The following is a 21376-nucleotide window of genomic DNA, read 5'->3' as shown; positions in this document are numbered from 1 at the left end:
GAGAATGTGGAAATAAAAGTCAATCCCCTGTCCTTATCCATTTTCCAGTAACAAAAAAATGACGTTGTCACATTAATACGCATGTCAAAATTTTGCTATTGATACAGAAATAATAACTTTTTAATAAAAGTAGCATTTAAATATGGAAGAAAAAAGATTTTTTATATCTGGTTCTGGATTCAGGTTGATAATTCAGTCCCCCAAAAATTGTTTCCTTCCCTGTTCATTTTTTCCACTTTCTCTTATTTTTCTGTCCCCTTGCTACTCTCGCTTCTCTCATTTTGCCTACAAAGCAGAGATCTTTGGCTCCCACAGATTCAGGAGGACTTTTGCCACTGATAGCCACAAAGACAGCATTTCACCCTAAACTCCTTCAGGCAGAGACATTGCTGCCTAGTCCCATCAGACAGTAAGTTTGTACAGTAGCTTTTACATAAACACATTCACAAAACAGGATTTTGTTTTCTGTCAAATGCAGTGGACCTTAAGCAAACATTTAAAGCCATTTTCTTACCTGTAGTGCCTTTGCATTTGGTGGCATCATGCCTTTCCCTGTCATCATGCCTTTCCCTGGCAACATGCCTTTCCCTGGCAACATGCCTTCCCCTGGCAACATGGTCTTCCCTGGCATCATGGTCTTCCCTGGCATCATGGTCTTCCCTGGATTCATGTAACAGAGTGTTTCTGGCACCTCCACGGGCAGCACTTCCTGAGACATGTTTGCAGGATTCACTCCCGTAGGAGTCAATGACAAGTTATTTTATAAAATGACCTGAGGCCCCACCCATCTCATCTCTATAAGTAAAGGACTTCCCTCCCATTGCCGAAGTCGGTGGAGCACCAAGGGTGACTGCTCCAGGGAAGGATCTCATGGGGCAACCACAACAACCAAAAGTGATGCGGTACCTTCCTCTGGCTGGGAACCTCTCCCAGCCTGCGCTTGCCCCTTGAGTCCTGTGCTGCTGCCGCACTTTTTTTGGGGTGAGCAGAGTCCTGGGCTGTCCTGCCAAGCAGAGAGGAAGTATGAAGGGCACCACCGCTGGAGCCTCCTTCAAACCCATCTCTTCCCCACCTGTGGCACAGGGACTGCCCTGAGCAGACACCGATGGCAGCTCCCGTGTGGGGGAAACCGACTGCTGGGAAAAGCCTCTGTGTGTCAATAACTACCAATGACCTGTCCGGGTGCAGACACACACCTGTCCACTTTGGTCAAAGCCTCTGTATAGGCGGGAGGACCTCAGCTCGCTGTCTGTAAAGAGGCGCTGCCCTGAGCCACGCAGTGACCCCCCTGGAAAGGGCCACCGCCACCACCCGACAGGTTTCTGCATGGACCAGCAGCTCCCAGCTCCTCCTGGGCTGCTCCCATTTTCTGTTCCAGGGGAAGCAAGGCCAAGGTATGGGCACAGGGCTGGGTCTTCGGTTTGCAGAGGTGAGCTGTAGGTAGGGGAGGTGAGTGAGGAGCAGGGAGCAGCAGTACCAGATTGTGTGGAATAACAGGATGGCAGGGGAAAAGGAGGTTGACTTTTCCAGGGGTTAGCAGAGATCTTGTAGTCAATGCCTATGGCTGCAAGCATCATCCAAGGTCACTCCTGCACCTGGCAATACCTTAAATTCAACAAAAAAAAAAAGCAAGGAAATAAGGAAATATATAATAGCTGTGCAAGGCAGATAAGAGTTATGCTTTCATACATTTTTCAGAGAAAGACAACCGAACTTTACACAACAACTGCAGGAAATTCATGTCAAGTTGAATAGAATATAGTATCTAGCGGTTTAGTTTTATTAGTTTTATTTTACAGAGATTTTGTTCTACTAAAAAACATGAACAAAAGAGCACATGAACATCTCCAGGCATACCCAGTGGAAATTATCACCTTCAAACACAGAAAAACAAATGAATAACAAACTAGCAGCTCCAATAACAGCAGGCTGTGTCATAGCATCTGCATTTCCAGCATGAAAAGTAGCTGTGCCTACACTTGAAGTACAAGAGCATCTTTTGGCCTCAGGTTATGGACACTCTGAGCTGCGTCCTGGAGAGCTCCTCTTGCAGCTTAATTCAGAGAACAATCATTCATTTTTATTTTTTTTTGAGACTCACCAGAAAAGAAGACCTGCCTGACCTTGGAAGACCTGCTATGGGACATTAAAAATACTGGTATACTTGTTGTTAGAACAGGCCAGCTTTCCCTAGGCTGCTTAGTTCAGAGGACTAGTTAGCATAAATGATGATATTCACCTAGAAACCCCTCTAAAGATCATGAACCTTAAGAAAGTTGAGATCCCCTGTCCTCAAGGAAACCCGTGGAGAAGAACAGGTGGATTCTGAGTACAGACTTCCATGTCTGTGGAGTTAATTCCGTATTATATGCACACTCAGCCTTCTGGAATGATCTGTATGGTCTTTAGCTAAATCGAGGTATTCTGCTCTCACCTGAGGGAATGCCATAAATAAAGAAAACTCTGAGGCTCTCATTAACAACTGAACTAGTGTTATCTAATTTAAAATCTGAACGTACAAAGCTGGATGGTCTCAATTTGTAGAATGAAAAGCAGAGGCTTCAAGTGGAATTATATTATTTCTTTACATTTCATATTTCAGTAATTTAAGGATAGATGAAGCAAAATAACCTATCTGCTTAAAAGATCTAACCATAGTTGCCCTGGCAGCAAAAAAACATGCTACTCTCATCCTTTAGTGCTTGCTAGACCTCATTCTCCCTCTACTACTTAGGTTTCCTATTCACACTACAACCCAGTTTGTAGAAGCATCAATCACCTGGCAAAGGTACCTTTATTGCACCTGACTGCAAAGACAAGCTGTGGAGAAACAGAGCTCCGCGACAAACTTAACATTTTTCAACATGTTCAAATATAGCTTTGTGATTTCTTTTATCACAATCTCGGACTGGACTGAAACTGCTGATAGCCAGCGTCCTCCTAAATGCCTTGCAACAATAGATGCTTGCCTGGCCTTCAAACAGGCAAAATGAGCCTGGGGCTGTTCCAGCAAGCTGGAAACGCAACCAGGGCTGGCTGGGACCACCCCACTGCTCTCAGTCACATAGATACCTCTATACAAAAAAGAGCACTGGAGAGCAGAGTCAGATGGGCATTCTGTCTCAGCTATTGTCCTCTTCCTGCAGGAGGAATGGTGTCTTAGACCATCACTTCTGCGGTTAGTGAAGGAAGGAGATGTGGAGCAGGAGGGGAAACTCACAGGAGGCAGGGGCACTACTGCTGCCTGTCATTTTACCCCTGTCACAGGCAAGAAAGAATCTTCTGGGAAATTAATTTTAAAGCAAGTCTTTAATCAAAGACTTTAAAAGCAGTAGATTATATTCCTGTTAGGACATGATGATCATACAGACAAAAGTACGGTACTTTATATCCATCACATACATGCATCAGCATTTGTATGCATCTAGCATATAACTAGTACACAGCTCTGATACTGAAAGTTATTACCTTCCCAGTAGAGAAACTGACGTCACTAATGACTTTTTACGTGTCTGCACTCACAGTTAAAGGCTTTTCTATGTTTCCTTCATGTTACAGTTAGGGATACACTGGATAAAGCCCAGCACTTGCCATACCAATCTCAGAGTAGCCTAATTGAAGCGGAGATTTATACTCCATTCTATGTCTCTTAAGATTTTATGCATGTTGCAAATATAGAGTCCTCAATGTTACCTGTACAGTGAGAAAGTCCTCTGTGCCTGGACTTGTCTCGCTGTGAGATGTTTTCTGTACTTGGAGTATGTTTCCCAGGAGTACAGTAAACTAAAGGAGCAGTTCCCAAAGTTTTCTGAATCACTGTTCACTCTCCACATTTCTGCAGACTACATGCAAGTTTATCATCTCCTTACAAGCTGGAAATCAGCACAAGGGCAGTATGACTAGTATGGTGCTTTCTGCCATGCCTCAAGCCAGCTGTGGGTTACAAGCCATCAGAGCTCCTGCACCCTCAGCAATCATAGACCAGAGCTTAAGAGTGACCAGAAAAGGTATTTGTTAAGAATTTATGAAGGATTTTCTGAATCATATCATCTGTTAAATCTCAAAAATAAACTTCATTGTATGTTTGCAAAGTAGATACCAAACCAAAACAACTGCAGCTCCAGGAGGAATGTGGAGCATGGCTTGCTTACAAGACTGGTTGAAACAATTTTGGATGTCAGCCAGCTGAGTAGCAGAAATTGCAAAATTAAAGAAACAGCCACTAATTGCTCAAGATTTAAAAGTGTGTATTAATATATGTAGAAACTTACACCTCCTTGCATCAGCCTCTAAGGATGCTCCATTACCTCAGCAGAAGAAAGGAAGTAGGAGGGGAGCAAACATTTCATATCTTTACAACTAATTTACAGATTACTAGTTGAGAGAGAGAAGGGTACGATAAGCAGCAACTGGCAGGAAAAGCTGTACTGCTAGGGGCTGAGGGACTGCCTTTTCCCAGTGTTAAAGGGCAGAGAAAAGAACAGAAAGCTGGGAGCTAGAAAGGACTCACAGTATGCACATCAGGCGTCTGTAAGCCCAGAGCAGTCAGAATCTCAGCAGAAAGATTTAATGCCATCACGTTTTCTGGATTAGGGGGGTTTTTTTTAGTTGCTATTCTTTTTAATGGAACAGCCTATCAAGCCTGCTTTGAAGAAACTAGAGGAGGGATACACCTTTATTTCCATTTTACATGTTTGTCTCCACCACCTTTTTGTTCCTGATGTCTTCTTTCTTTTCTTCCTTCCATTCCCTGACATCTTTTCTTTCTCATTAACTTCTTGGCTCTCAAAAAAACCTATTTCCTTCCCTTGTCCATCTCAATACCGCACAGCTATAATTCCCTTTTTCACTTATATTCGGGTATTATACTTTTTTTTTCCCCCTCTCCTCTTCTTCCCTCCCTTGCTTTATATACCATCTGTTTTCTTAATCTTTCCCCTTTTTCTTGCATGTCTTCTCCATCTTGCAATGGTACCCTCAGAAGCTTCAAGTCTGAACAATGGAGGTTTGGTCATATTTGGAACAAGCATGAATGCTACAAGCATTAGAACAGCTGGGATCAGGCCATGACATCTGGGTGAGACACCCAACTGGATGGAGAAAAGGGGATAAGCAATAGTGGGTTGAAAAGAGTGCAAAGGAAATGTCAGGACTCAAGGAGAAAGAAACTGGAGACGTGACAAGACATGCCAGAGTTTTGATATGAAGAACTGGAGGGGTGGACAGGGTGCTGGCGAAGGGCTTTATGAATGCTGCAGGTGTGCTGGGCTTCAGTGGGAACCCTACAAGGGGCAGACTTTCAAGAGGAGCTCAAAGCTGCAAAAGTTCAATGGCATGAAAGACACACAGCTCTCCCCCATTGCTACCTGTTGACCAGCATATAATAATCAGGGCATGAGGAAACCAGCCCTGCTGGTAATGAGGCCATGGTGGCCTCTTCTGAAGCGTTATCACTGTAGTAAGAGAGTGGGATATTGCACACACAGAGTAGAGCTTTACATGGGAACTGGTTTTAGCACAGGGTTTTTCAGAAGGGCGTCCTGCTCTACCACCCATGTTCTCCTGTACCCACCGTGGCAGGCACATTTCCACATGGTGCAACTTGTAGTCTTGCAAATTAATAGCTCACTTCGCTCAGACTGTTTGCAATAATCTTGTATTTGATCACTCTTTTAGCTACAGAAACACATAAAATGGCACTGCCAACCATCCCATTAGCTTCTGCTTCCTCCGTGGCACTCACCCAACAGGGCTGTCCGAGTACCCACGGGCCTTGCAAGGGGATCAAAAACCCCACTGCTCCTTTCCTTAGGTTCCTGTGGGCTGACTCACCTCACTGAGCTGCCCAGTTCTTGATGCACCTTTGTGATAATCGGAAGGGCTGGGGCAAAGGTGCAATTGCATGCTAATCCCTTCACTTACCTACAGCTAATGAATAGGTTATAAGGAAAAGCCAGAGACAGAAAAGATGCAGAACATACTCATTACAATTAAGGAGGTCACCATGTTAGTGTTTGTAGTTCCTATTACCACAGCTACCAAGAGTTCTGTCTTTTAAAACACTTAGGAAAATTCACGCTAACTCCTGTTGGTGCTAACGTTGCTAACGTTGTGATACAGCATGGGCCTGGATTTTTGCAGTTTCCTCCCTTGAAGGGCTAATTCCATGAAATTACTCCTATTTCCTGTAAAAAGGGACACTCCCAACCTGCAAAACCAAAAGAGCCCACATCTGCAGCTGTTAACATTCTTTCAATGCCTCAGTACAGCCCAGAGGCTGAGCATGGGAAACATACCCCATTAGCAGCTGAACCAGAACAAAAAATGCCAGAAGACAAAGCCACACAAAGCCTCCACACTGGCATGCAAGAATTGACAACTAGAATCTTTTGCAAGTGTTCTGTGCAATTAATTAATAAATTTAATGATAAAAAGCAAGCCGAAACCAACAAATTAACCAACCCTCTAAGTCACAAACAAAGCACCTCTACTAAACACAGAACAGGAGTGCTGACTAGATGGGAGTCAGGAGAACAGGCCATTGCTGAGGAGCAGTCACCTGGAGACATCTCTACAATACCTCAGAGGGGAAGAAACCAACTGCAGATGGCATGACAGGGCTGGTGTTCTTCCCTTCAACTCAAGAACATTACCTATGGGGTTGCTACATTACTTATAGGTGAAGGACACCAGTGTCCTAGGAGAAGGACAGCTGGATGGAGGACTAAGCCGGACCTTTTTCAGGGTTTACAGTAACACAGGACATATAGGTATTTTCAGGGTTACAGCAAGGACCTTGCTGTGGGACTCAGGTGTCTGTGGGTGTATCTGAAAGAAGAAAGTCATGAAAGTTTGAGGATTGCAAGGGGAGAACTGAAAAGAAGATCCAGTTCTTGCCAAGATTTTACCCATGTTGAAAACGCCACTAGGAGCTATTGTATGGGCCTGCCCAGACTGCTGGCAGGTGGGATGGGCTCAGCCCCTAGAGGGTAGAGCAGAGTAAGGGATGCCTTAGTGGCATACCTGGAATAAATGGGGCTTCTCTCTGTTAAAAAGAGATCAACAAACAAAAACACACCAAGGAAGCAAAGGGGTATAGTTAAGGGCAGGGATGGGAAGAGTGAGGCAAGTTCTTGAAACTTAGTGTCATTGACAGCCTTGGATGGCAGCTCTCGAAGATGCCCGAAACACCAGCTGGAAGATGAACAGGTACGAGAAGTAGCAAACACATGTGTCACCCCAAATGGGTTTGCCATAATGATAAACAGGGAAGCCCTAGGGGGAGTTCCAGCTGGAGCAGAGGAGAGGCAATGCCAAAAGGGAGTGCGTGACTCAGCAGCAGAGATCACAAAGAGGAGCCTTTGATGAGCACAGACAAGTAAACAGCCATTTCAGCACACAGGAGGTTTGAACCAGGGCTGCAAATTGGATGGAGTAGTGAGGGCCTGGAAAAGCAGCTGGGGCAAGGACACACCGTCCCTAAGGGGGCTGAGGTCATTGGAGGTGCATGTGGGAGACTAAAGACGACAAAGGCTTAAAGCTGTAAAGGAATGCTTGGAGGAAGAGAGACAGACAGGCAGTGACAGCAAGGGCGAAGAGAAATTTTTAGCCTTTTAGAGGTTCACATCTCATTTTGCATTAAGGATTTCTTTTCTATTTTAGCTGTGATTGGGTTATTCATAGCTCTCTGTGTGCCAATACATGTTACTTCAGCACAGACAAGTTACTGCGTTTCATTTAAATTTTAGGTAATTAAGGGCAGCTGATACTGACTGAACCATTGTATCTTTTTTTTAAGATTAGAATCTTTGCTGTAATGAAACAGGTTTACAGAGTATTTGCATTATTAAAATCCTTCATAAAGCAAATAATTATTTTGGTCTTCATCTCAAAAATAAGCAGTTTCAACAAATTGCCCTGTGCTATTTATAGTAGCTGCATATGCCGTGTGTTAATTGTATACAGTCAGGGACCAACAAAGTCATGCAATTACCCATGGATATCAGTGTAAAGCAGTTAGCTTGCCTTCTTACCACAAAATCTGAATGTCTCTCAGTTTTTGATGTTTTTATTCTCACAACATCCCATCCTATAATAACAAGAAATACTATTGAAACTGTTGAAATTAATGGGACGTGGATGCTGAGCTGGATCCTTTAAATACCGTGAGTGTTCAGTGAAAAACACAACCCCGGGTTAGGTACTTACACGTGCACCAGAAGAGCTAATCCTGACCCACAACAGGGTTTGGAAAGGTCACTTCCAAGGAATATTACAAACCTAAATATTGCTGGTGTAATAAAACTTGCAAATTCAGAAGTATAGAAAATTTGCATTTTCCATGTGAAATTTCAAATTTTCTAGTTCTTTTATGTTTAGATTTGCGTGTTATTTCCAACAAAATTTCTTGCTGACACTATAGCAAGCTATGGTTTTCTCTTTTTCTTTTAAGTTATCCACAGTTATTATGCATTTTTCTGTTGCACTAGATTTGGCATAAATTAAATATCTGTAGCTCATTTGTCTTCACTTCACATATAACTTCTAGCAGTCTAGTAATTTTTGAAAGAATTGGTATTGCTGTCCCACGTCCATGCATTTAAAAACCTTGTCAATAAGAACCACTATTCCTAACTTCTGATTTACTGCATATACATGCACGTACACGAAAAAAAACGTTCACCAGCAGTGAAATCCAACATAAATAAAGCACAAGACTAATCATTATTTTGTTTGATCAGTTTATCTAGGATCATCACGTGGTTCAGAGGAGCCACAGGCTGAGACAAGTCTTTGTACTTCCCCAAGTCTGTCATGTTCATTCACAAAAAGGTCTTGATTCTTCTGCAGGAAAAAAAATATTTGGATATCTTTCTGAAACTCAGGACGGCGTTTATTTTTTATGCTGTCGTTTCTGCTCTATGGCTGAATTCAAAGCCTGAAGGATCAGATGTTTGTTGTTCTGAATGTTGTAGCTGGTCAATTCTACCAGCTTGTCAAACTCCTCCTCTGTGTAAGTAAAGCTGTTTAAGCAGTACGGGGAAAAAATGCTGGAAACATCCACGTTGCCCCCTGCCATCTCAGCAGGGCTCCGCTCCACACCTGACAAATAAAGAAAGATTGTCGATGGGGTATAGATGTGGTCCCACATCCCTCTTTCCACATGGGGCACAACGTTGCTACTTGCTACCTGGACACGTGCATTTCTCTCCCATAGGAACCACAACAGGGGAGGGAGGAGACCACGCTAGACCATGTCTCTCATCCTGACACAGCCAAAGGGTGGCCAGGTGGTGGGAGGATCATCTCTGTCCCATAGCTTACCAGGCTCTTTGTATTTTCTGAAGGTGTCATTCACCAGCGGGAAAAACACCACTGTCGGAGCCTCTGGGGTCTCTGTGTCTTCAAAGATGTAGCACTCCTTTAGATTCTTCTTTTCTTCTTCACTCAGTTGGATTTTGGGAAATGGTATTCCCTGCTTTAGAAAGTACTTGGAGGCTTCTTCCAAAGGCTGCGTTCAGACAGAAAAAAAGAAAAGATCAGAAATTCTGCAACTCCCCCAACTTTTCCTGAATGCACATCACATCTATCAAAGGCTCTTCACAAAGATCTGGGAGCAGCGTTTGCTGTCAGTATTTCTTCTGGCCTTTGTCTCTGCATGAGGTATTTAGTACCAGTTATTAACAGAACAACAGTTCAAGACCCAGCCTCCAGCTTGCACTCCTGATTGTTGTCCTACCTCCTCCTCCTCATCAGCCTTTATCTGCAAGATAAATAAGATGTTCATGGCTGCAGGCAAGGGCGGCCTAGCTGCTTAAGACAAAGAAACATGCCCCGTACTGGAGAAAATCCTGATATGAGCACAACGGACAGGAATCTGAAACGGTATGGTTTTTAAATATGGATTCACAAAGGTGCAAAAAGTTTGTTGACTTGGCATAAATATTTTAAAGCCTCTAACTGTCTTAAGATGCCCTAAGATGGTTGTGAAAATTGATGTAGGCATCGGGGAGGAAACATCATCCTGATGGAAATGTTAATTTAATCTTGCAGGTGTGTAAGCTGTTTTTGAAAATAGGATTTTTGTTCCTGAATCTGTCTGGTGTGTATGAAAATTTTAGCTTTCAAGAACTTCTGTCTTGTCCGTACTTACTAACACAAATTATAGACCAGGTTATTAGCTGGTAATTGAAATGGCAGACATGGCATCAAAGGACAATTCTTCTCCATAATTTAGAACAAAATAAAAATCCAGTTACTGTTCTAGAGACAACTGGACAAATTACTTCTAATTCAACTGCATGTTGATATCTTTAGATAGATATCACAAGACAAAACGAGTTCATCAGTGGTGGCATTAGTTCCAGAGAAACACTCCATATGGAGTGTAGCCTTGATAGACATATTGAGATCCTAGGAGAAGATAGCATTTGCCTATTAGAGGGTTAATTAAAATAAAAGATTTAGAAAACTGCTACTACATCTGTTGTCCTTAGGGTATTTGCCATGGTATACCAGCATCACTGAGAGACGTAGGCATCTACAAAATGGGAGCTCTACACCAAGAATCCTTTTTCCCAGAATCAGTTTCTTCTACATAAATTATTCCAACTCCTTAAAGAGGGCTAAAAGCGCTAAAAAACAGCAGTTATTATCGAAGAAAATAGAGTGGTTATTGCACCGATGTCTGTGATCCAGAAGAATAGTTTAAGTGTAGGACAACATCCACTTTCCTCTCCGGCCTCATGAGCGGTGGGTAGCTGATATCGATGTATCCTGCCGTGTCTGCCAGGCACATGAACTCTGCTGTTTCTGTCAGCTGGCTGGGGAAATTCTCTAGCACAGTATCTAAAAGGAAATATTTGTTATGATGAGTGATTCATTGAAAAAGTAATATATCTGTTGTTTGGCTAATAAGGGAGGAAAAAATGCCTCTTGTCTTCCCATTACTTTTGCTTTCCAAGACCCTGCCACGCTATGGAAGCTCAGCCTTGACAAAGAAAAGAAAGATCTGTACAAGGCAAAAAGGCAGAGCTCCTTCACTTCTTATGCTGCTCTTCTTCCATCGCCAATGAGCAGTAGTTGCCCTTCCCTGGAATCAAGGGAGTTCTTGGAACTGGTTTGCCTGGATGAAATTTCACTAGTTATCTTGAAATTTTTATTTCCAAAGTGAAGAATAAATCCTGTTCATCCTCTGTCTTCTCTTCACTGATGAAAACACCAACCATCTAAGCAGATAAAAATTAATATCCAGGGATGTTTACCTTTCCATATACAGAAGTTTTTGCTCTGTAGGTATTCATTGTGCATCTGGAACCCCTTCAGGAAGTTGTAGAACTTTGAAACCATCACCCTCTCAGTCAGGACCTGCCGAATGATGCCCATGATGCCACATTCAGGGGTAACTAAGTAAGTCTCCAACTCATGGCTCCTGGCTGGTGGGGAAGGCTCGTGTCCTTCTGAAGAGTAGAGGAGAGGAACAAGTTGTTTTGGTACAGTTCTTTGCAATACTTAAAATACAAAAGGCATCTAATATTAGCTACAGGAAAGAAGACCTAATAAGACATAGAAACATACAGTCAAAGCAATGCCAAAGTAGAAGCAAGAAGAACATCAATCTTCAATAAAGCATATTCCATGAAAAACAAAGTCAGAGTGGCAACAAACTTCCTAAAGCTGGAAAAAGCGATATATTTCTTGATAGAAGTCATAAGTGGATTTCCTGTGTGAGGGTCAGGGTAGGCTGAGAATCTGGACCAGTTTCTTTCAAAATTAGACCAAACTGGCTTTGAAAAAAAATAATATGCTGTCAGGAGACTTAGACACCCAGAAAAAAGCAGAGAAAACGCATTGTGCCAAATGGCACCTCATGAGATTGGGAAAGAGGGCCAATGGCTTTCTATCACAGGCATTTATTGAGGTCCGTGTCCTGCAACACTTCCATGAAGAAAGTGATGAAAAGTCCATAAACCAAACTCACTCACCACTTTGAAAACAGGAAGGACAGCCAACACCTCTAAGGAGCACACAGGTTTATAACAAGATCAAACATTGAAATGGCATTCCATGTAATTGATATATCCAAGTCTTCAACAACAATGTATGGTAAGTACCATCTGCCAAGGCAGACAGAGTACACAGCACTGAGATGTTTTACAACATGTAGGTTCACTGAAAGGCGCCTGACAAAGGTGATCTGTTAAAAAAACTTCAGTAGTTTTATATTTGGTGACAAATCATCACTTGCATAAATTCAGTCCAAGGGAGATTAATGAAAATAATGTTGCTATGAATGAATTCAGAGAGGAAACCTAGTTAGATGTTGCTGGCAACATGACACCGTAGGGGAAAAAAGAAACACCTGCAGTGCAGCACTGGCCTCAGCTTTAAGATTCAAAAAGCCTTCACAAAGATTTCATGCTATATGAATCTAAATGTAATATTGATTTAAAGATTCATAAGACAACAGGTAAAGTAGAAACAGAAATGTAACCAACCAACATCAACAGTCCTGTGTTGGGTACACCTCAGTGAGCACCTTTGTGTAGGATCTGACGAATGCCAGGCATCCAAGAGGTTGTAGGAAAAGACATTGCTCCACAGACCTGTGCAACAGTAGAGAACAGGAAAACTGCTTTGGAAATATCTTAATGGAAAATATCCCTTCTAAAAAAATAAACTTTTAGCTTTGCAAGGTGTATCCAGAAACATCAAGGTTTCAAAACTCCCACCAAAACCTGTATGAAGTTCTTTTGCAGCAACCCACATTCTGTCCTCAAAGAGGAACCTAAATAGTTTTAAACATTGTGCCAGGTCTTCAGCCACTGGAATTCATTGTTACATCCAGCTATTACCAATACACTGCAAATAAACTTACCCTGTCCTATAAGCAACTGTCATCAGAGAGTAAAACCACACTATTTCCCATGAAATAAGAGTTTGTTCTACAAACTATGTCATATGCAACCGTATACTCAGTTGAAGGTTTGGAGGCTGCTCTTGAACAGCCAAGATTCAAGTGGTTAGAGCACAATTTGGGATAGTCTGCAGAGTAAAACAAAAACATCTTCACTGTCCCTTGTGAGAGTTCTCTTGACACAAGTTCTTTTGAGTGAGACTTATCTCCCTCTCCTTGTTATTCTCATCCCCACAGCCTTTCTTCCACTTTTGCACTCCCACTTAAAAGGATGTCTAAAAATGTCTCCCCGGTGCAGAAATCTCCAGAAGATCCTTGGATCTTGAAAAGCATTTCATCTTCCACAGCTCTGCTGCAGGCCCTGAGAGGAACTCTGCCAGAGAAGGCAGTGCTGAGCTTTGCCTTGAAAATCTCTATGAGTGAAAGCTTTGCAAAAGTCTTACATCACAAAGGATGCAACTATTTGAACCGCACAATACAATATTAGGCATTCCATAAATTAGCAACAGAAATACAATTCCCTTTTGAACATGGCATGTTTGTGGAGTGGGACAAGAACCCAAGGGTATTCTGCTTCACTAGAAATCCCCATAAGAATGGAACTCGCTTGAGAAACATTAGAAATACGTGAAATCAAATAGGGGCTCTCTGGCTCTACGCTTAACTGGCAACCTTCCATCAACACAATCTCATCTTCCTGCAGGTTGAGAAGCTTCTGTCCAGGCCTGCTGTGAGAAGGCGGCTCCTCTCTTTTCTCCTGTCTTTACGTGGTGCCTTCTCACTCCATAACATTCCCGGCTCCCCAGGCCCCAGGACTTACACACTACTTGTGCATTTTAGTATCTTCCAAACACTGTTGTCCCCCCAGAACCTGGTTGTAATGGCATAGCAATGTTTCCCTAACCTCTTGCACTGAATTTTCACAGTAACTATATTTGCTGAAGTAAGAACTATGAGAAGAGACTGTATCTTTTACTAGGCTGACAGAGTTTAAAATAGCAGACAAGCTTTCATACATCCCAGCCTTTCTTTTGGAAACCTGAGTGTCTTATATCCTCATAAGCTCATCCAATTTTTCCAGCTTTAGCCATTGCTCTTATAAAAGGCCTTACATCTTCCTGCAAATGACACCTTGCTTTTATCCTTAAACTATCACGCTGGAACTAACAGTACATTACAATTGCAACCCAAGAGGGCATTACCTGTTGTATCACTAGATGGCAACATTGCTTTAACTCTCCACTCTATTATTCCTAAAGATACACCTATTTTGTGGTGTCTGTGGGGTCACCAGCCTAATTCAGGTGCTGAGGGTGAGAACACAAGAGCTCAGCCCAGACTGGATGTGCTGGGTGTGCTTGCTACCTGGCCACCTCATGTCTGACCACACCACTGTCGTTGCGAAGCTGCAACAGAGGCACGTTCTCAGAAGGTGGCTCTGAGTCCCACCTAGCTCTATAATCTGCCTCCTACCTCTGGCGATCAGCACAGAGTGCTTCATGGAAGAATACAAGAAAATGGAAAGTATGATGGGATCTCTTCTCCAGTGTACTCTCCAGCAGCTCAAGGTTCTGGATTTAGTACTTCTAGTGCTGGTGTCTGCATCTGAACTACCATGTCGGACTACCTTCCATGAATTTGTCCTCCCCTTTTCAGACCTATTTATACTCTTGGATCCTGTGTTATCTTCTGAGTATTTTCCCTCAGCCACCTCTTTTCTCAAGTTCATGACATCACTAAAAGCTCTAAGCATAGCCATTAAAGCTCTGAGATTTAGTGGCTGTGTGGCTAAGCACAATCTTCTGTTCCTCATGCCCAGCTATTTTCTCATTATTCTACCAATATGACTCTGGATTCCTCCTGCATCATACATTGAGGTGCACAACTTCACCGCACACCAAATAAGAAATACCACATGGTGTTGCTGAGTGTATGGATTTTTCACTTCATAAATAAACCCTTTCTTACTAGTATCCTTGGTGCCCTGTTGTATGTTGTGCTTATTTACATGTAACACATCTGTTGTTCAGGGTTTAAGAATAGATGGACTCTTCTGCAGACAACTTCATACAGAGAACCAGTGTACAAAGGGGTGTGGGAGAGTTCTAGCTTTGTGCAAAATTAAAACAGTTGCATAAAATCTGCAAAACTCTCTGTCGTGCATTACTGGAAGCTACCGACTTTACTGAAATAAGGATGACAAAACTCACTGATATAATCATGCTAGCAAAATTACAAAGGATTTAGAATACTAAAATTGCAAAAATATCAGTAACAGTTCAAAAAACACTCAAAATTGCATATTTAATAACAAACTCTGTAACAGCATTGCTTTTTGTTATAAAATCATGCCATTCATAGACAAATTTGGTTTTAAGATTCTGGTTTCACAGTACAAATATTTTCCATGTGGAATTCTGCTGATGATCAGTTCAAAACCTCTTTAAACAGCCCTGAAACTTCAGGCATGAGAGTCACCATTCAAGACAAAAGCAGCAGTAAACAGTAAATAGGAACTGAGCTAGAGGTGAGAACAACATGTCGTATACTTTGCTTCAGTCCTGCATGTTGTGCAGGGCACTGGTTGCAATATGCAGGGTCTGCATTATATTAAAAATAAAGTAGACTTTGAAGCAATTCAAATTTTCATAATGGAGCACATCACCTTTCATGAAACAGATGCGGGATTCAGGAAGCTTCTTCATCAGGCGACCCATGAAGAACTCGCTGCCAAAATCCTCCGCACGAATGAAGGCGCCGTATTTTAAGAACCCGACCTCATAAGGGGTGAACTCCACCCATTCTGCAGAGGCACAAAAAGAACTTTTAGATCTTCTTCCTACCACTATCTCCCTGCAAGAAGGGCTCTGAAATGACAAGGAAGCAGCTGCAGGACAAACTCTATCAGCAGGATGATCACCGACAAACCTTCCTCAGGGTAAGGAGTTGTCATTCAGCTGGTTTCAGCCCCTCACTCAGTAACATTTCCCAAACTTGTTCATTCAAAACTTTCCAACGAGTCTCTCCAGACAGGACATAAGTGAAGTTTATACCCAAAGGGGTCAGCCTAAGTTACCCCACATGGGGAGCGAAGGCTTTGACTTGAGAGTACCCTGGTCCTTAAGCACCTTCCCCAGTTTTCTCCTGACCCAGAGGAGATGAGTTCCTCCCAAAGCTTAGGCACAAAGTCTAGAAATGGAAAAACAAGAGGAAGTTAAGGAGGAAAAGGAACTGGTTTATGAATGCTACAGTTCAGCAGTGCAAGGGCTTGCAGGACAAGCAGTAATTGATAATACAGATCATTTGAAAATGAACCAAGTCCAGATATAGTTCAGTTTTGCCATCACCTTTGAACTCTGAAAGGCTGTAGTCTTCTTTGATGTTAAGGACCATGTAGATAGGTAGGGGATTCTGACCCTGATTCAATGCTTGTCGCTCATCTGAGAGTTTGTGGTTATTTTTCTGTGAATTGACCAGAAACAGAAAGAGCAAAACCAAGGTTTGACATGGCGTATGGGTTTGCAAGATTACAGCAACACAAATACCCATTGCCATCTTAATTTTCCTATTCTCTCCACTCATTTTATGTCCAGACTTTTTTTTAACCAAGGAGTGATCTAAACTTCTACATATCCACATAAGCCTGTTTAATTACAGGTGAGCCGTAGGACATTTTGTGGTACAAATGGTCTCTCATGCTTCCCAGTAAATTCTTCCCAGTAAACTTTACATGGATTATTTAAATTCTCACAGGGAGGAACAGAGGAAAAGAAACCAAAAGCAGGACTCTGTTTTTAGGTGCTCAGGTACTCATACTGGTAGCAGGAGACATAGGTTTTCTGCTCTACAGAATACACCCTTGGCTGCTAATTATGTGTTGAGAGATATGTGGGGAAAAATCCCCTTTATTAGTCAGCAGAAATCATCTGCTAGATAATGCTGGCATACTCTCAGGCTAGCATCTCTCTCTGGAGCTTCGTTTTCCATATAACAGTATTCAATAGCTGTTAGAGAAAATACAGACATGCTACCCCATCGCTTAATGCTTTTTCCAGCAGAAGACTCCAAAAATCAATGCTAGAGATCTGGTATCCCTCTTGCTTCCGCAGTTTTAGCTCCTTGTCATAGTACTTCAAGCTCTCCAGGGAAAAACAGCTTAGCTTGCATTTGGTCATATGTCTGCGGACTTCATGAATCAGTCTGGACAGATCGTTGTGTGACCACTCAGCATTCTGGTACAAATGCGACAAGGCCCTGGGGAAAAGAAAGAAAGAACGTTGTCATATGCTCCAAGATCTTTCACTTTTTAGACTTGGATTTGAGGACCCCATCAAATGAACTAGCTGAGGTTCTTTAAAAACATCTTGGGGGCTCAGTTTATTATTGAAGAGAAAAGATTTTTGATTTAGAGGACGCTCCCCCGCCAGATCACTAGTGAAACCTGAGGACTTGCAAAAAGCCCCTCCGTGCTATGTAGGTTTATGCACAAGGCTGTGATTCGCGCCAGGGTTACTCACTGGGAAAGATCCTAGAGATGAAATAAAGGGTCGAGGAAAATGTTGTACCACGTAAGCAGTGCTTAGGCCATATTCTGGCTCGAGACTGAAGTAGTACACCTTCCTTTACCAAAACGAAGGATAAATCTCTCACAGAGCAGACTATAGAGCTGACAAATGATGTCTTTGTTCAGGATCTGCTTACCATGTTGAACCAGATGACCCAGTAATGTATGAAATAGCATCTAAGAGGCCCAGCTTCTGAAGACCCAAGAGGTTGCCTAACAGAGATGTCAGTGCCCGGGTGCCACCTCCTGTTGTCATGACTGCTACAACTGGTACCTGTTTAGACATCAACACAGCACTGGTGAGCAACAACTTAGTTTACCAGCACATGTGATCAGAGTTGAGTGAATTGCAGCATTTCTGTCCCACAAGAAATTCCAATATGTCACCGTTTCCCCAAGCAGGGGAGAAAAGAAAACGTGATAATTTGCACATAAAAAAAAATAAATAAAAAAAAATTTGGTAATTAGCTAATTTTGACTTTTTTAATGGAAATCAATCAATTTTGATTCTAAATTGTTACATGCTGGCTTACCAAAACAGCTCAAAACTTGTTGTTTCAAGGCATTTCAACATTAGACTGCATTTTCCTTAGCAGCACCTTATCTCATGAGAGCTCTATTTTGAGAACAGGCAGAACTCATCCTCTCTTATAAGTCAACTATAATGACTAGATTACATTTCCTATAAAATACCTGGAGTATATAATTGCAGTGATGAACCACGAAGCCTAATGGCATGGAAATATAAATTGTGCTACAGGGAGACAAATTCCTCCAAGAAGCCCACTGAGAGAAGAGGAGCCAAATGACATTTCCCATACACATTTCCAGGTAATTGCATCAAGGAAACACTCAGCAGTGACCGGATTCAAATCAAGCATTTCAGGTCAAAGCAAAGTATTCGGATTTGGGTTTACCTGACTATGCTAAAACATTCTCTTGTTGGAAAATTTGAAATTAGTAGTTAGAAGTACTTGCCCCCCAGAATTCTTATACTTAAGAAATTGCTTTTTTTCCCACTGCAACTAGTATGGTAATGAGAAATAATAGACTAAGGCGATCAGTTTGTGAGCAGGAACATCATTTATAGCACCCAAAGCCATTCTGTCATACAACGTTTAATATGCTTTTGGTCCAGCTGTCCTGGACAAGGGGAAAAGCACCGGTGAAAAAAAAAAAGCCTCTCAAAATGAAAACATCTTCATTCCTGAAGTGCCTGATCACAGACCATGTTCCCTCCCTAAAGCACCAACCATCCCCATGCCAGCATGGACATCAACAAATACAAACCCTAACTCGCTCAGACAGATGAGAGAAAGATGTTGAATGTCTTTGTGTTGTTAGAGTGACAATACAGCTGAGATGACGAGCACCAGAGGAGACAGTCTGTGATAAGAAACATCCTCATCAGTCAGTGTTATGTGTCACTTTAACTATTAGATTTTCCCCCTCCAAAATCCAATAATAAAAAGTCCTTATGGAGCGTTGGCGACTGAATGCTCACCTAAGAGAGTAGGACTATCCAGGTCTATAACTCACAGATGAAAAAGAAATAAGGCAGGGAAAAAATACTGATATAGGGCATTCCGTTTGTTTTCTGAACAACCATGTGTAGCAAGTGGGTTTGATACTCCCCATGCTTTCACACTGTTTCATCTAAACATTTCTCCATGCTTTACATGTGGCACTGTATACATCAGGGCTGGTTAAGGAAGAATATGTGAATGGCTACAAGCAAAACACATTCCTGTTACACAGCACAGTCCAGTCCCTATGGCGCTCCCCATACCTCATGGTCTTGTAGGTCTTGCTCTAAATGAAGTGCTTTTTTCAGAACAGAAGCCACAAACTTCCTCCGTTTCTGTAGGAAATTTTTCTCCTCCATACACAGATCAAACTCCAAGCGAACATCTAAGTTTCTTGACCTCAAACAAAGTCCAGGGTTAAATAGGATGTACATGATCACTTACAATTAATGTCTGGACCCATGCTTACAAGTTACAAACTCTACTATTAGGGTTAGAAAAGCTGCTATTGCAGCCCCACAAAAGGACATCAATCACAGACAGTATAGACAAGGTAGGGAAAAGGCTGAAAAAGTTAAAAGTTGTAAAATCTTACAGAAAAAAAAAAAAACCAACACCAAAACCAGAAATATTGCTTATTGCTACACTGATTTTCAAGAAGTGTCTAACATGAATACTGCAACCCATATACAGATACTATAAACAGTGGAATATTTAGGATCTGTTGCCTGAAAACCTCCAGGTTTTATAAATAAAAATATTCTGGATTCTTTACAAGTAAGGAAAGTGAGGTATAAACACATGTTTTTCTAAAGTCATAGATCCATGGATTTTTCAGCCAGAAAAGATTATTCTCGCATCCAAACTGAACTCCTGCATAGTAACATAACAGGAAATTTCACCCAGCATGGTTAACAACATTCATCTTCTGGACATGGGTAACTAACACAGGGTAAATATAATCATTGACTAAATACTTTCTCCCTTAGTTACAGAAAAAGGTAAGGAGGCAAAAAATCTGGGCAGCATCTTTTTTTCACAACAACAAACCCAAAGACAGGATTTCTTACCAGTCATTTGACTTCACATGTAAATTGATGGTTTCATCCTAGAAAAAAAACACAATATAAGCACTGGAGATAATTTTATGTGCTTTCCTTTCAGTCAGCTTTGAAGCCCTTCACTTTTTCTAAGAGCTGTGTTGGAGCCACAAAGCCATATCAATCAGAAAATCCATCTGATTTTAAAAACCTCTCCAAGTCCGTTTTATTTTCTTTAAATTGTTTTATACTAAAGATACACAGACCAGTCCACAGTAAAAACCAGCACGAGCTCTGCCAGTGTGCCCTGTATTGCCTCATCATTTGATTTTCTCTGACCTACATTAGTCCACCAGCTGGTCACAGGAATCCCCCTCTCAAACGTTTGGCTGTGGCTTTTGTTCTACTCAGTTCATATGAAAATGTACAGGTCCATAACCCTCTGTGTTAGGAATGTAAGGGCGTTAGCAGTTATATATCTAAATCCCTATTTCACACTGATCTAATTAACTCAGGCTTGTTGATCTTTGGTCCATAGCTCCACACTTAATCTAAAAAGTTGGTATCAGTCACCTTTGCTACTGTTACTGTCTCCTTGAAGGGAAGTGAATCCAGAGGAATAACGAGGGATGCATGGCAGTCTTTTTTACCTTCACCTGAGGTACACTGAAAAATAAATTATAATGTAGAAAAGTATTTAATGTATACACCACAAAACAGCACCTACTGGCACCAACTCATTTTTTCAAATGGGGTCACCATCCAGCAGTTTCCAAGTTGGCATCTAATATTTAGGCATCTTAGGGGGAACCGTGCTCTTCAAGAGCAGAAGATCACAAAGGATAGCTTTTAATTAAAAATACAAATTCTTTCAATTTGCCACAGTCAAGTATGGAAAACAATAAATTTACTTTACTTACTCAAACTAATGATCACGTACCGAGCAGAAATGAGGCTTCTTCTCCGCTAGAGCCACACACAGGTCTGACAGGCTGTACTTGATGTAATGGAAGTCCAGGGGTTCCATGGGTCGCCAGGAGGAGCCCAGCGACAGGGTCTGGCTCTCCTCGTAGGATCCTTTCACTGAAAATAAGAAGTCTTTTTCTAAAAATAATAAAAAAAAAAGATGAAAAGCATAAGAGAAGTTAATTAGTATGATCTCGGAAATAGAACATAAAATGATCACTCAGAAGTTGTCATTTTAATATACAAAACCTTCAACAATGCTTAAAAGCTCCCATACTCCATTTATCCAACCAGGGATCATTACAGGAAGAATGAAAAAAAAGGAAAAAAAAAACAAACCAAAGAGCTTAAAAAACCGCAGTAG

General features: G+C 41.8%; 2 protein-coding genes across 2 annotated transcripts in view; both read right to left on the bottom strand.

Moving 5' to 3' along the window:
- The window catches only part of LOC128908251 (uncharacterized), a 58186-nt gene extending 57621 nt beyond the window's left edge, over nt 1–565 (bottom strand). Inside the window, exon 1 of the mRNA XM_054198055.1 lies at nt 515–565. Coding sequence (XP_054054030.1) covers nt 515–562 — 48 coding nt within the window. The 5' untranslated portion in view covers nt 563–565. The remainder of the gene's footprint in view (nt 1–514) is intronic.
- Nucleotides 566–1945: 1380 nt separating this feature from the next.
- LOC128909339 (cytosolic phospholipase A2 epsilon-like) overlaps nt 1946–21376 on the bottom strand; it is a 43043-nt gene continuing 23612 nt past the window's right edge. The window contains exons 8-20 of the mRNA XM_054200894.1: nt 20987–21150; nt 20620–20712; nt 20077–20114; nt 19270–19405; nt 17618–17754; nt 16948–17170; nt 16264–16378; nt 15582–15719; nt 12498–12605; nt 11265–11459; nt 10682–10848; nt 9325–9511; nt 1946–9102 (exon numbers count right to left, since the gene is read on the bottom strand). Of these exons, the coding sequence (XP_054056869.1) occupies nt 8894–9102; nt 9325–9511; nt 10682–10848; nt 11265–11459; nt 12498–12605; nt 15582–15719; nt 16264–16378; nt 16948–17170; nt 17618–17754; nt 19270–19405; nt 20077–20114; nt 20620–20712; nt 20987–21150 (1910 nt within the window). The 3' untranslated portion in view covers nt 1946–8893. The remainder of the gene's footprint in view (nt 9103–9324; nt 9512–10681; nt 10849–11264; nt 11460–12497; nt 12606–15581; nt 15720–16263; nt 16379–16947; nt 17171–17617; nt 17755–19269; nt 19406–20076; nt 20115–20619; nt 20713–20986; nt 21151–21376) is intronic.

This window comes from Rissa tridactyla, chromosome 4 (genome assembly GCF_028500815.1).
Source record: "Rissa tridactyla isolate bRisTri1 chromosome 4, bRisTri1.patW.cur.20221130, whole genome shotgun sequence".
NCBI classification, from domain to species: domain Eukaryota; kingdom Metazoa; phylum Chordata; class Aves; order Charadriiformes; family Laridae; genus Rissa; species Rissa tridactyla.
Note: the sequence above shows the minus strand (reverse complement) of the source record. Positions and strands in the feature narration are given on the sequence as shown.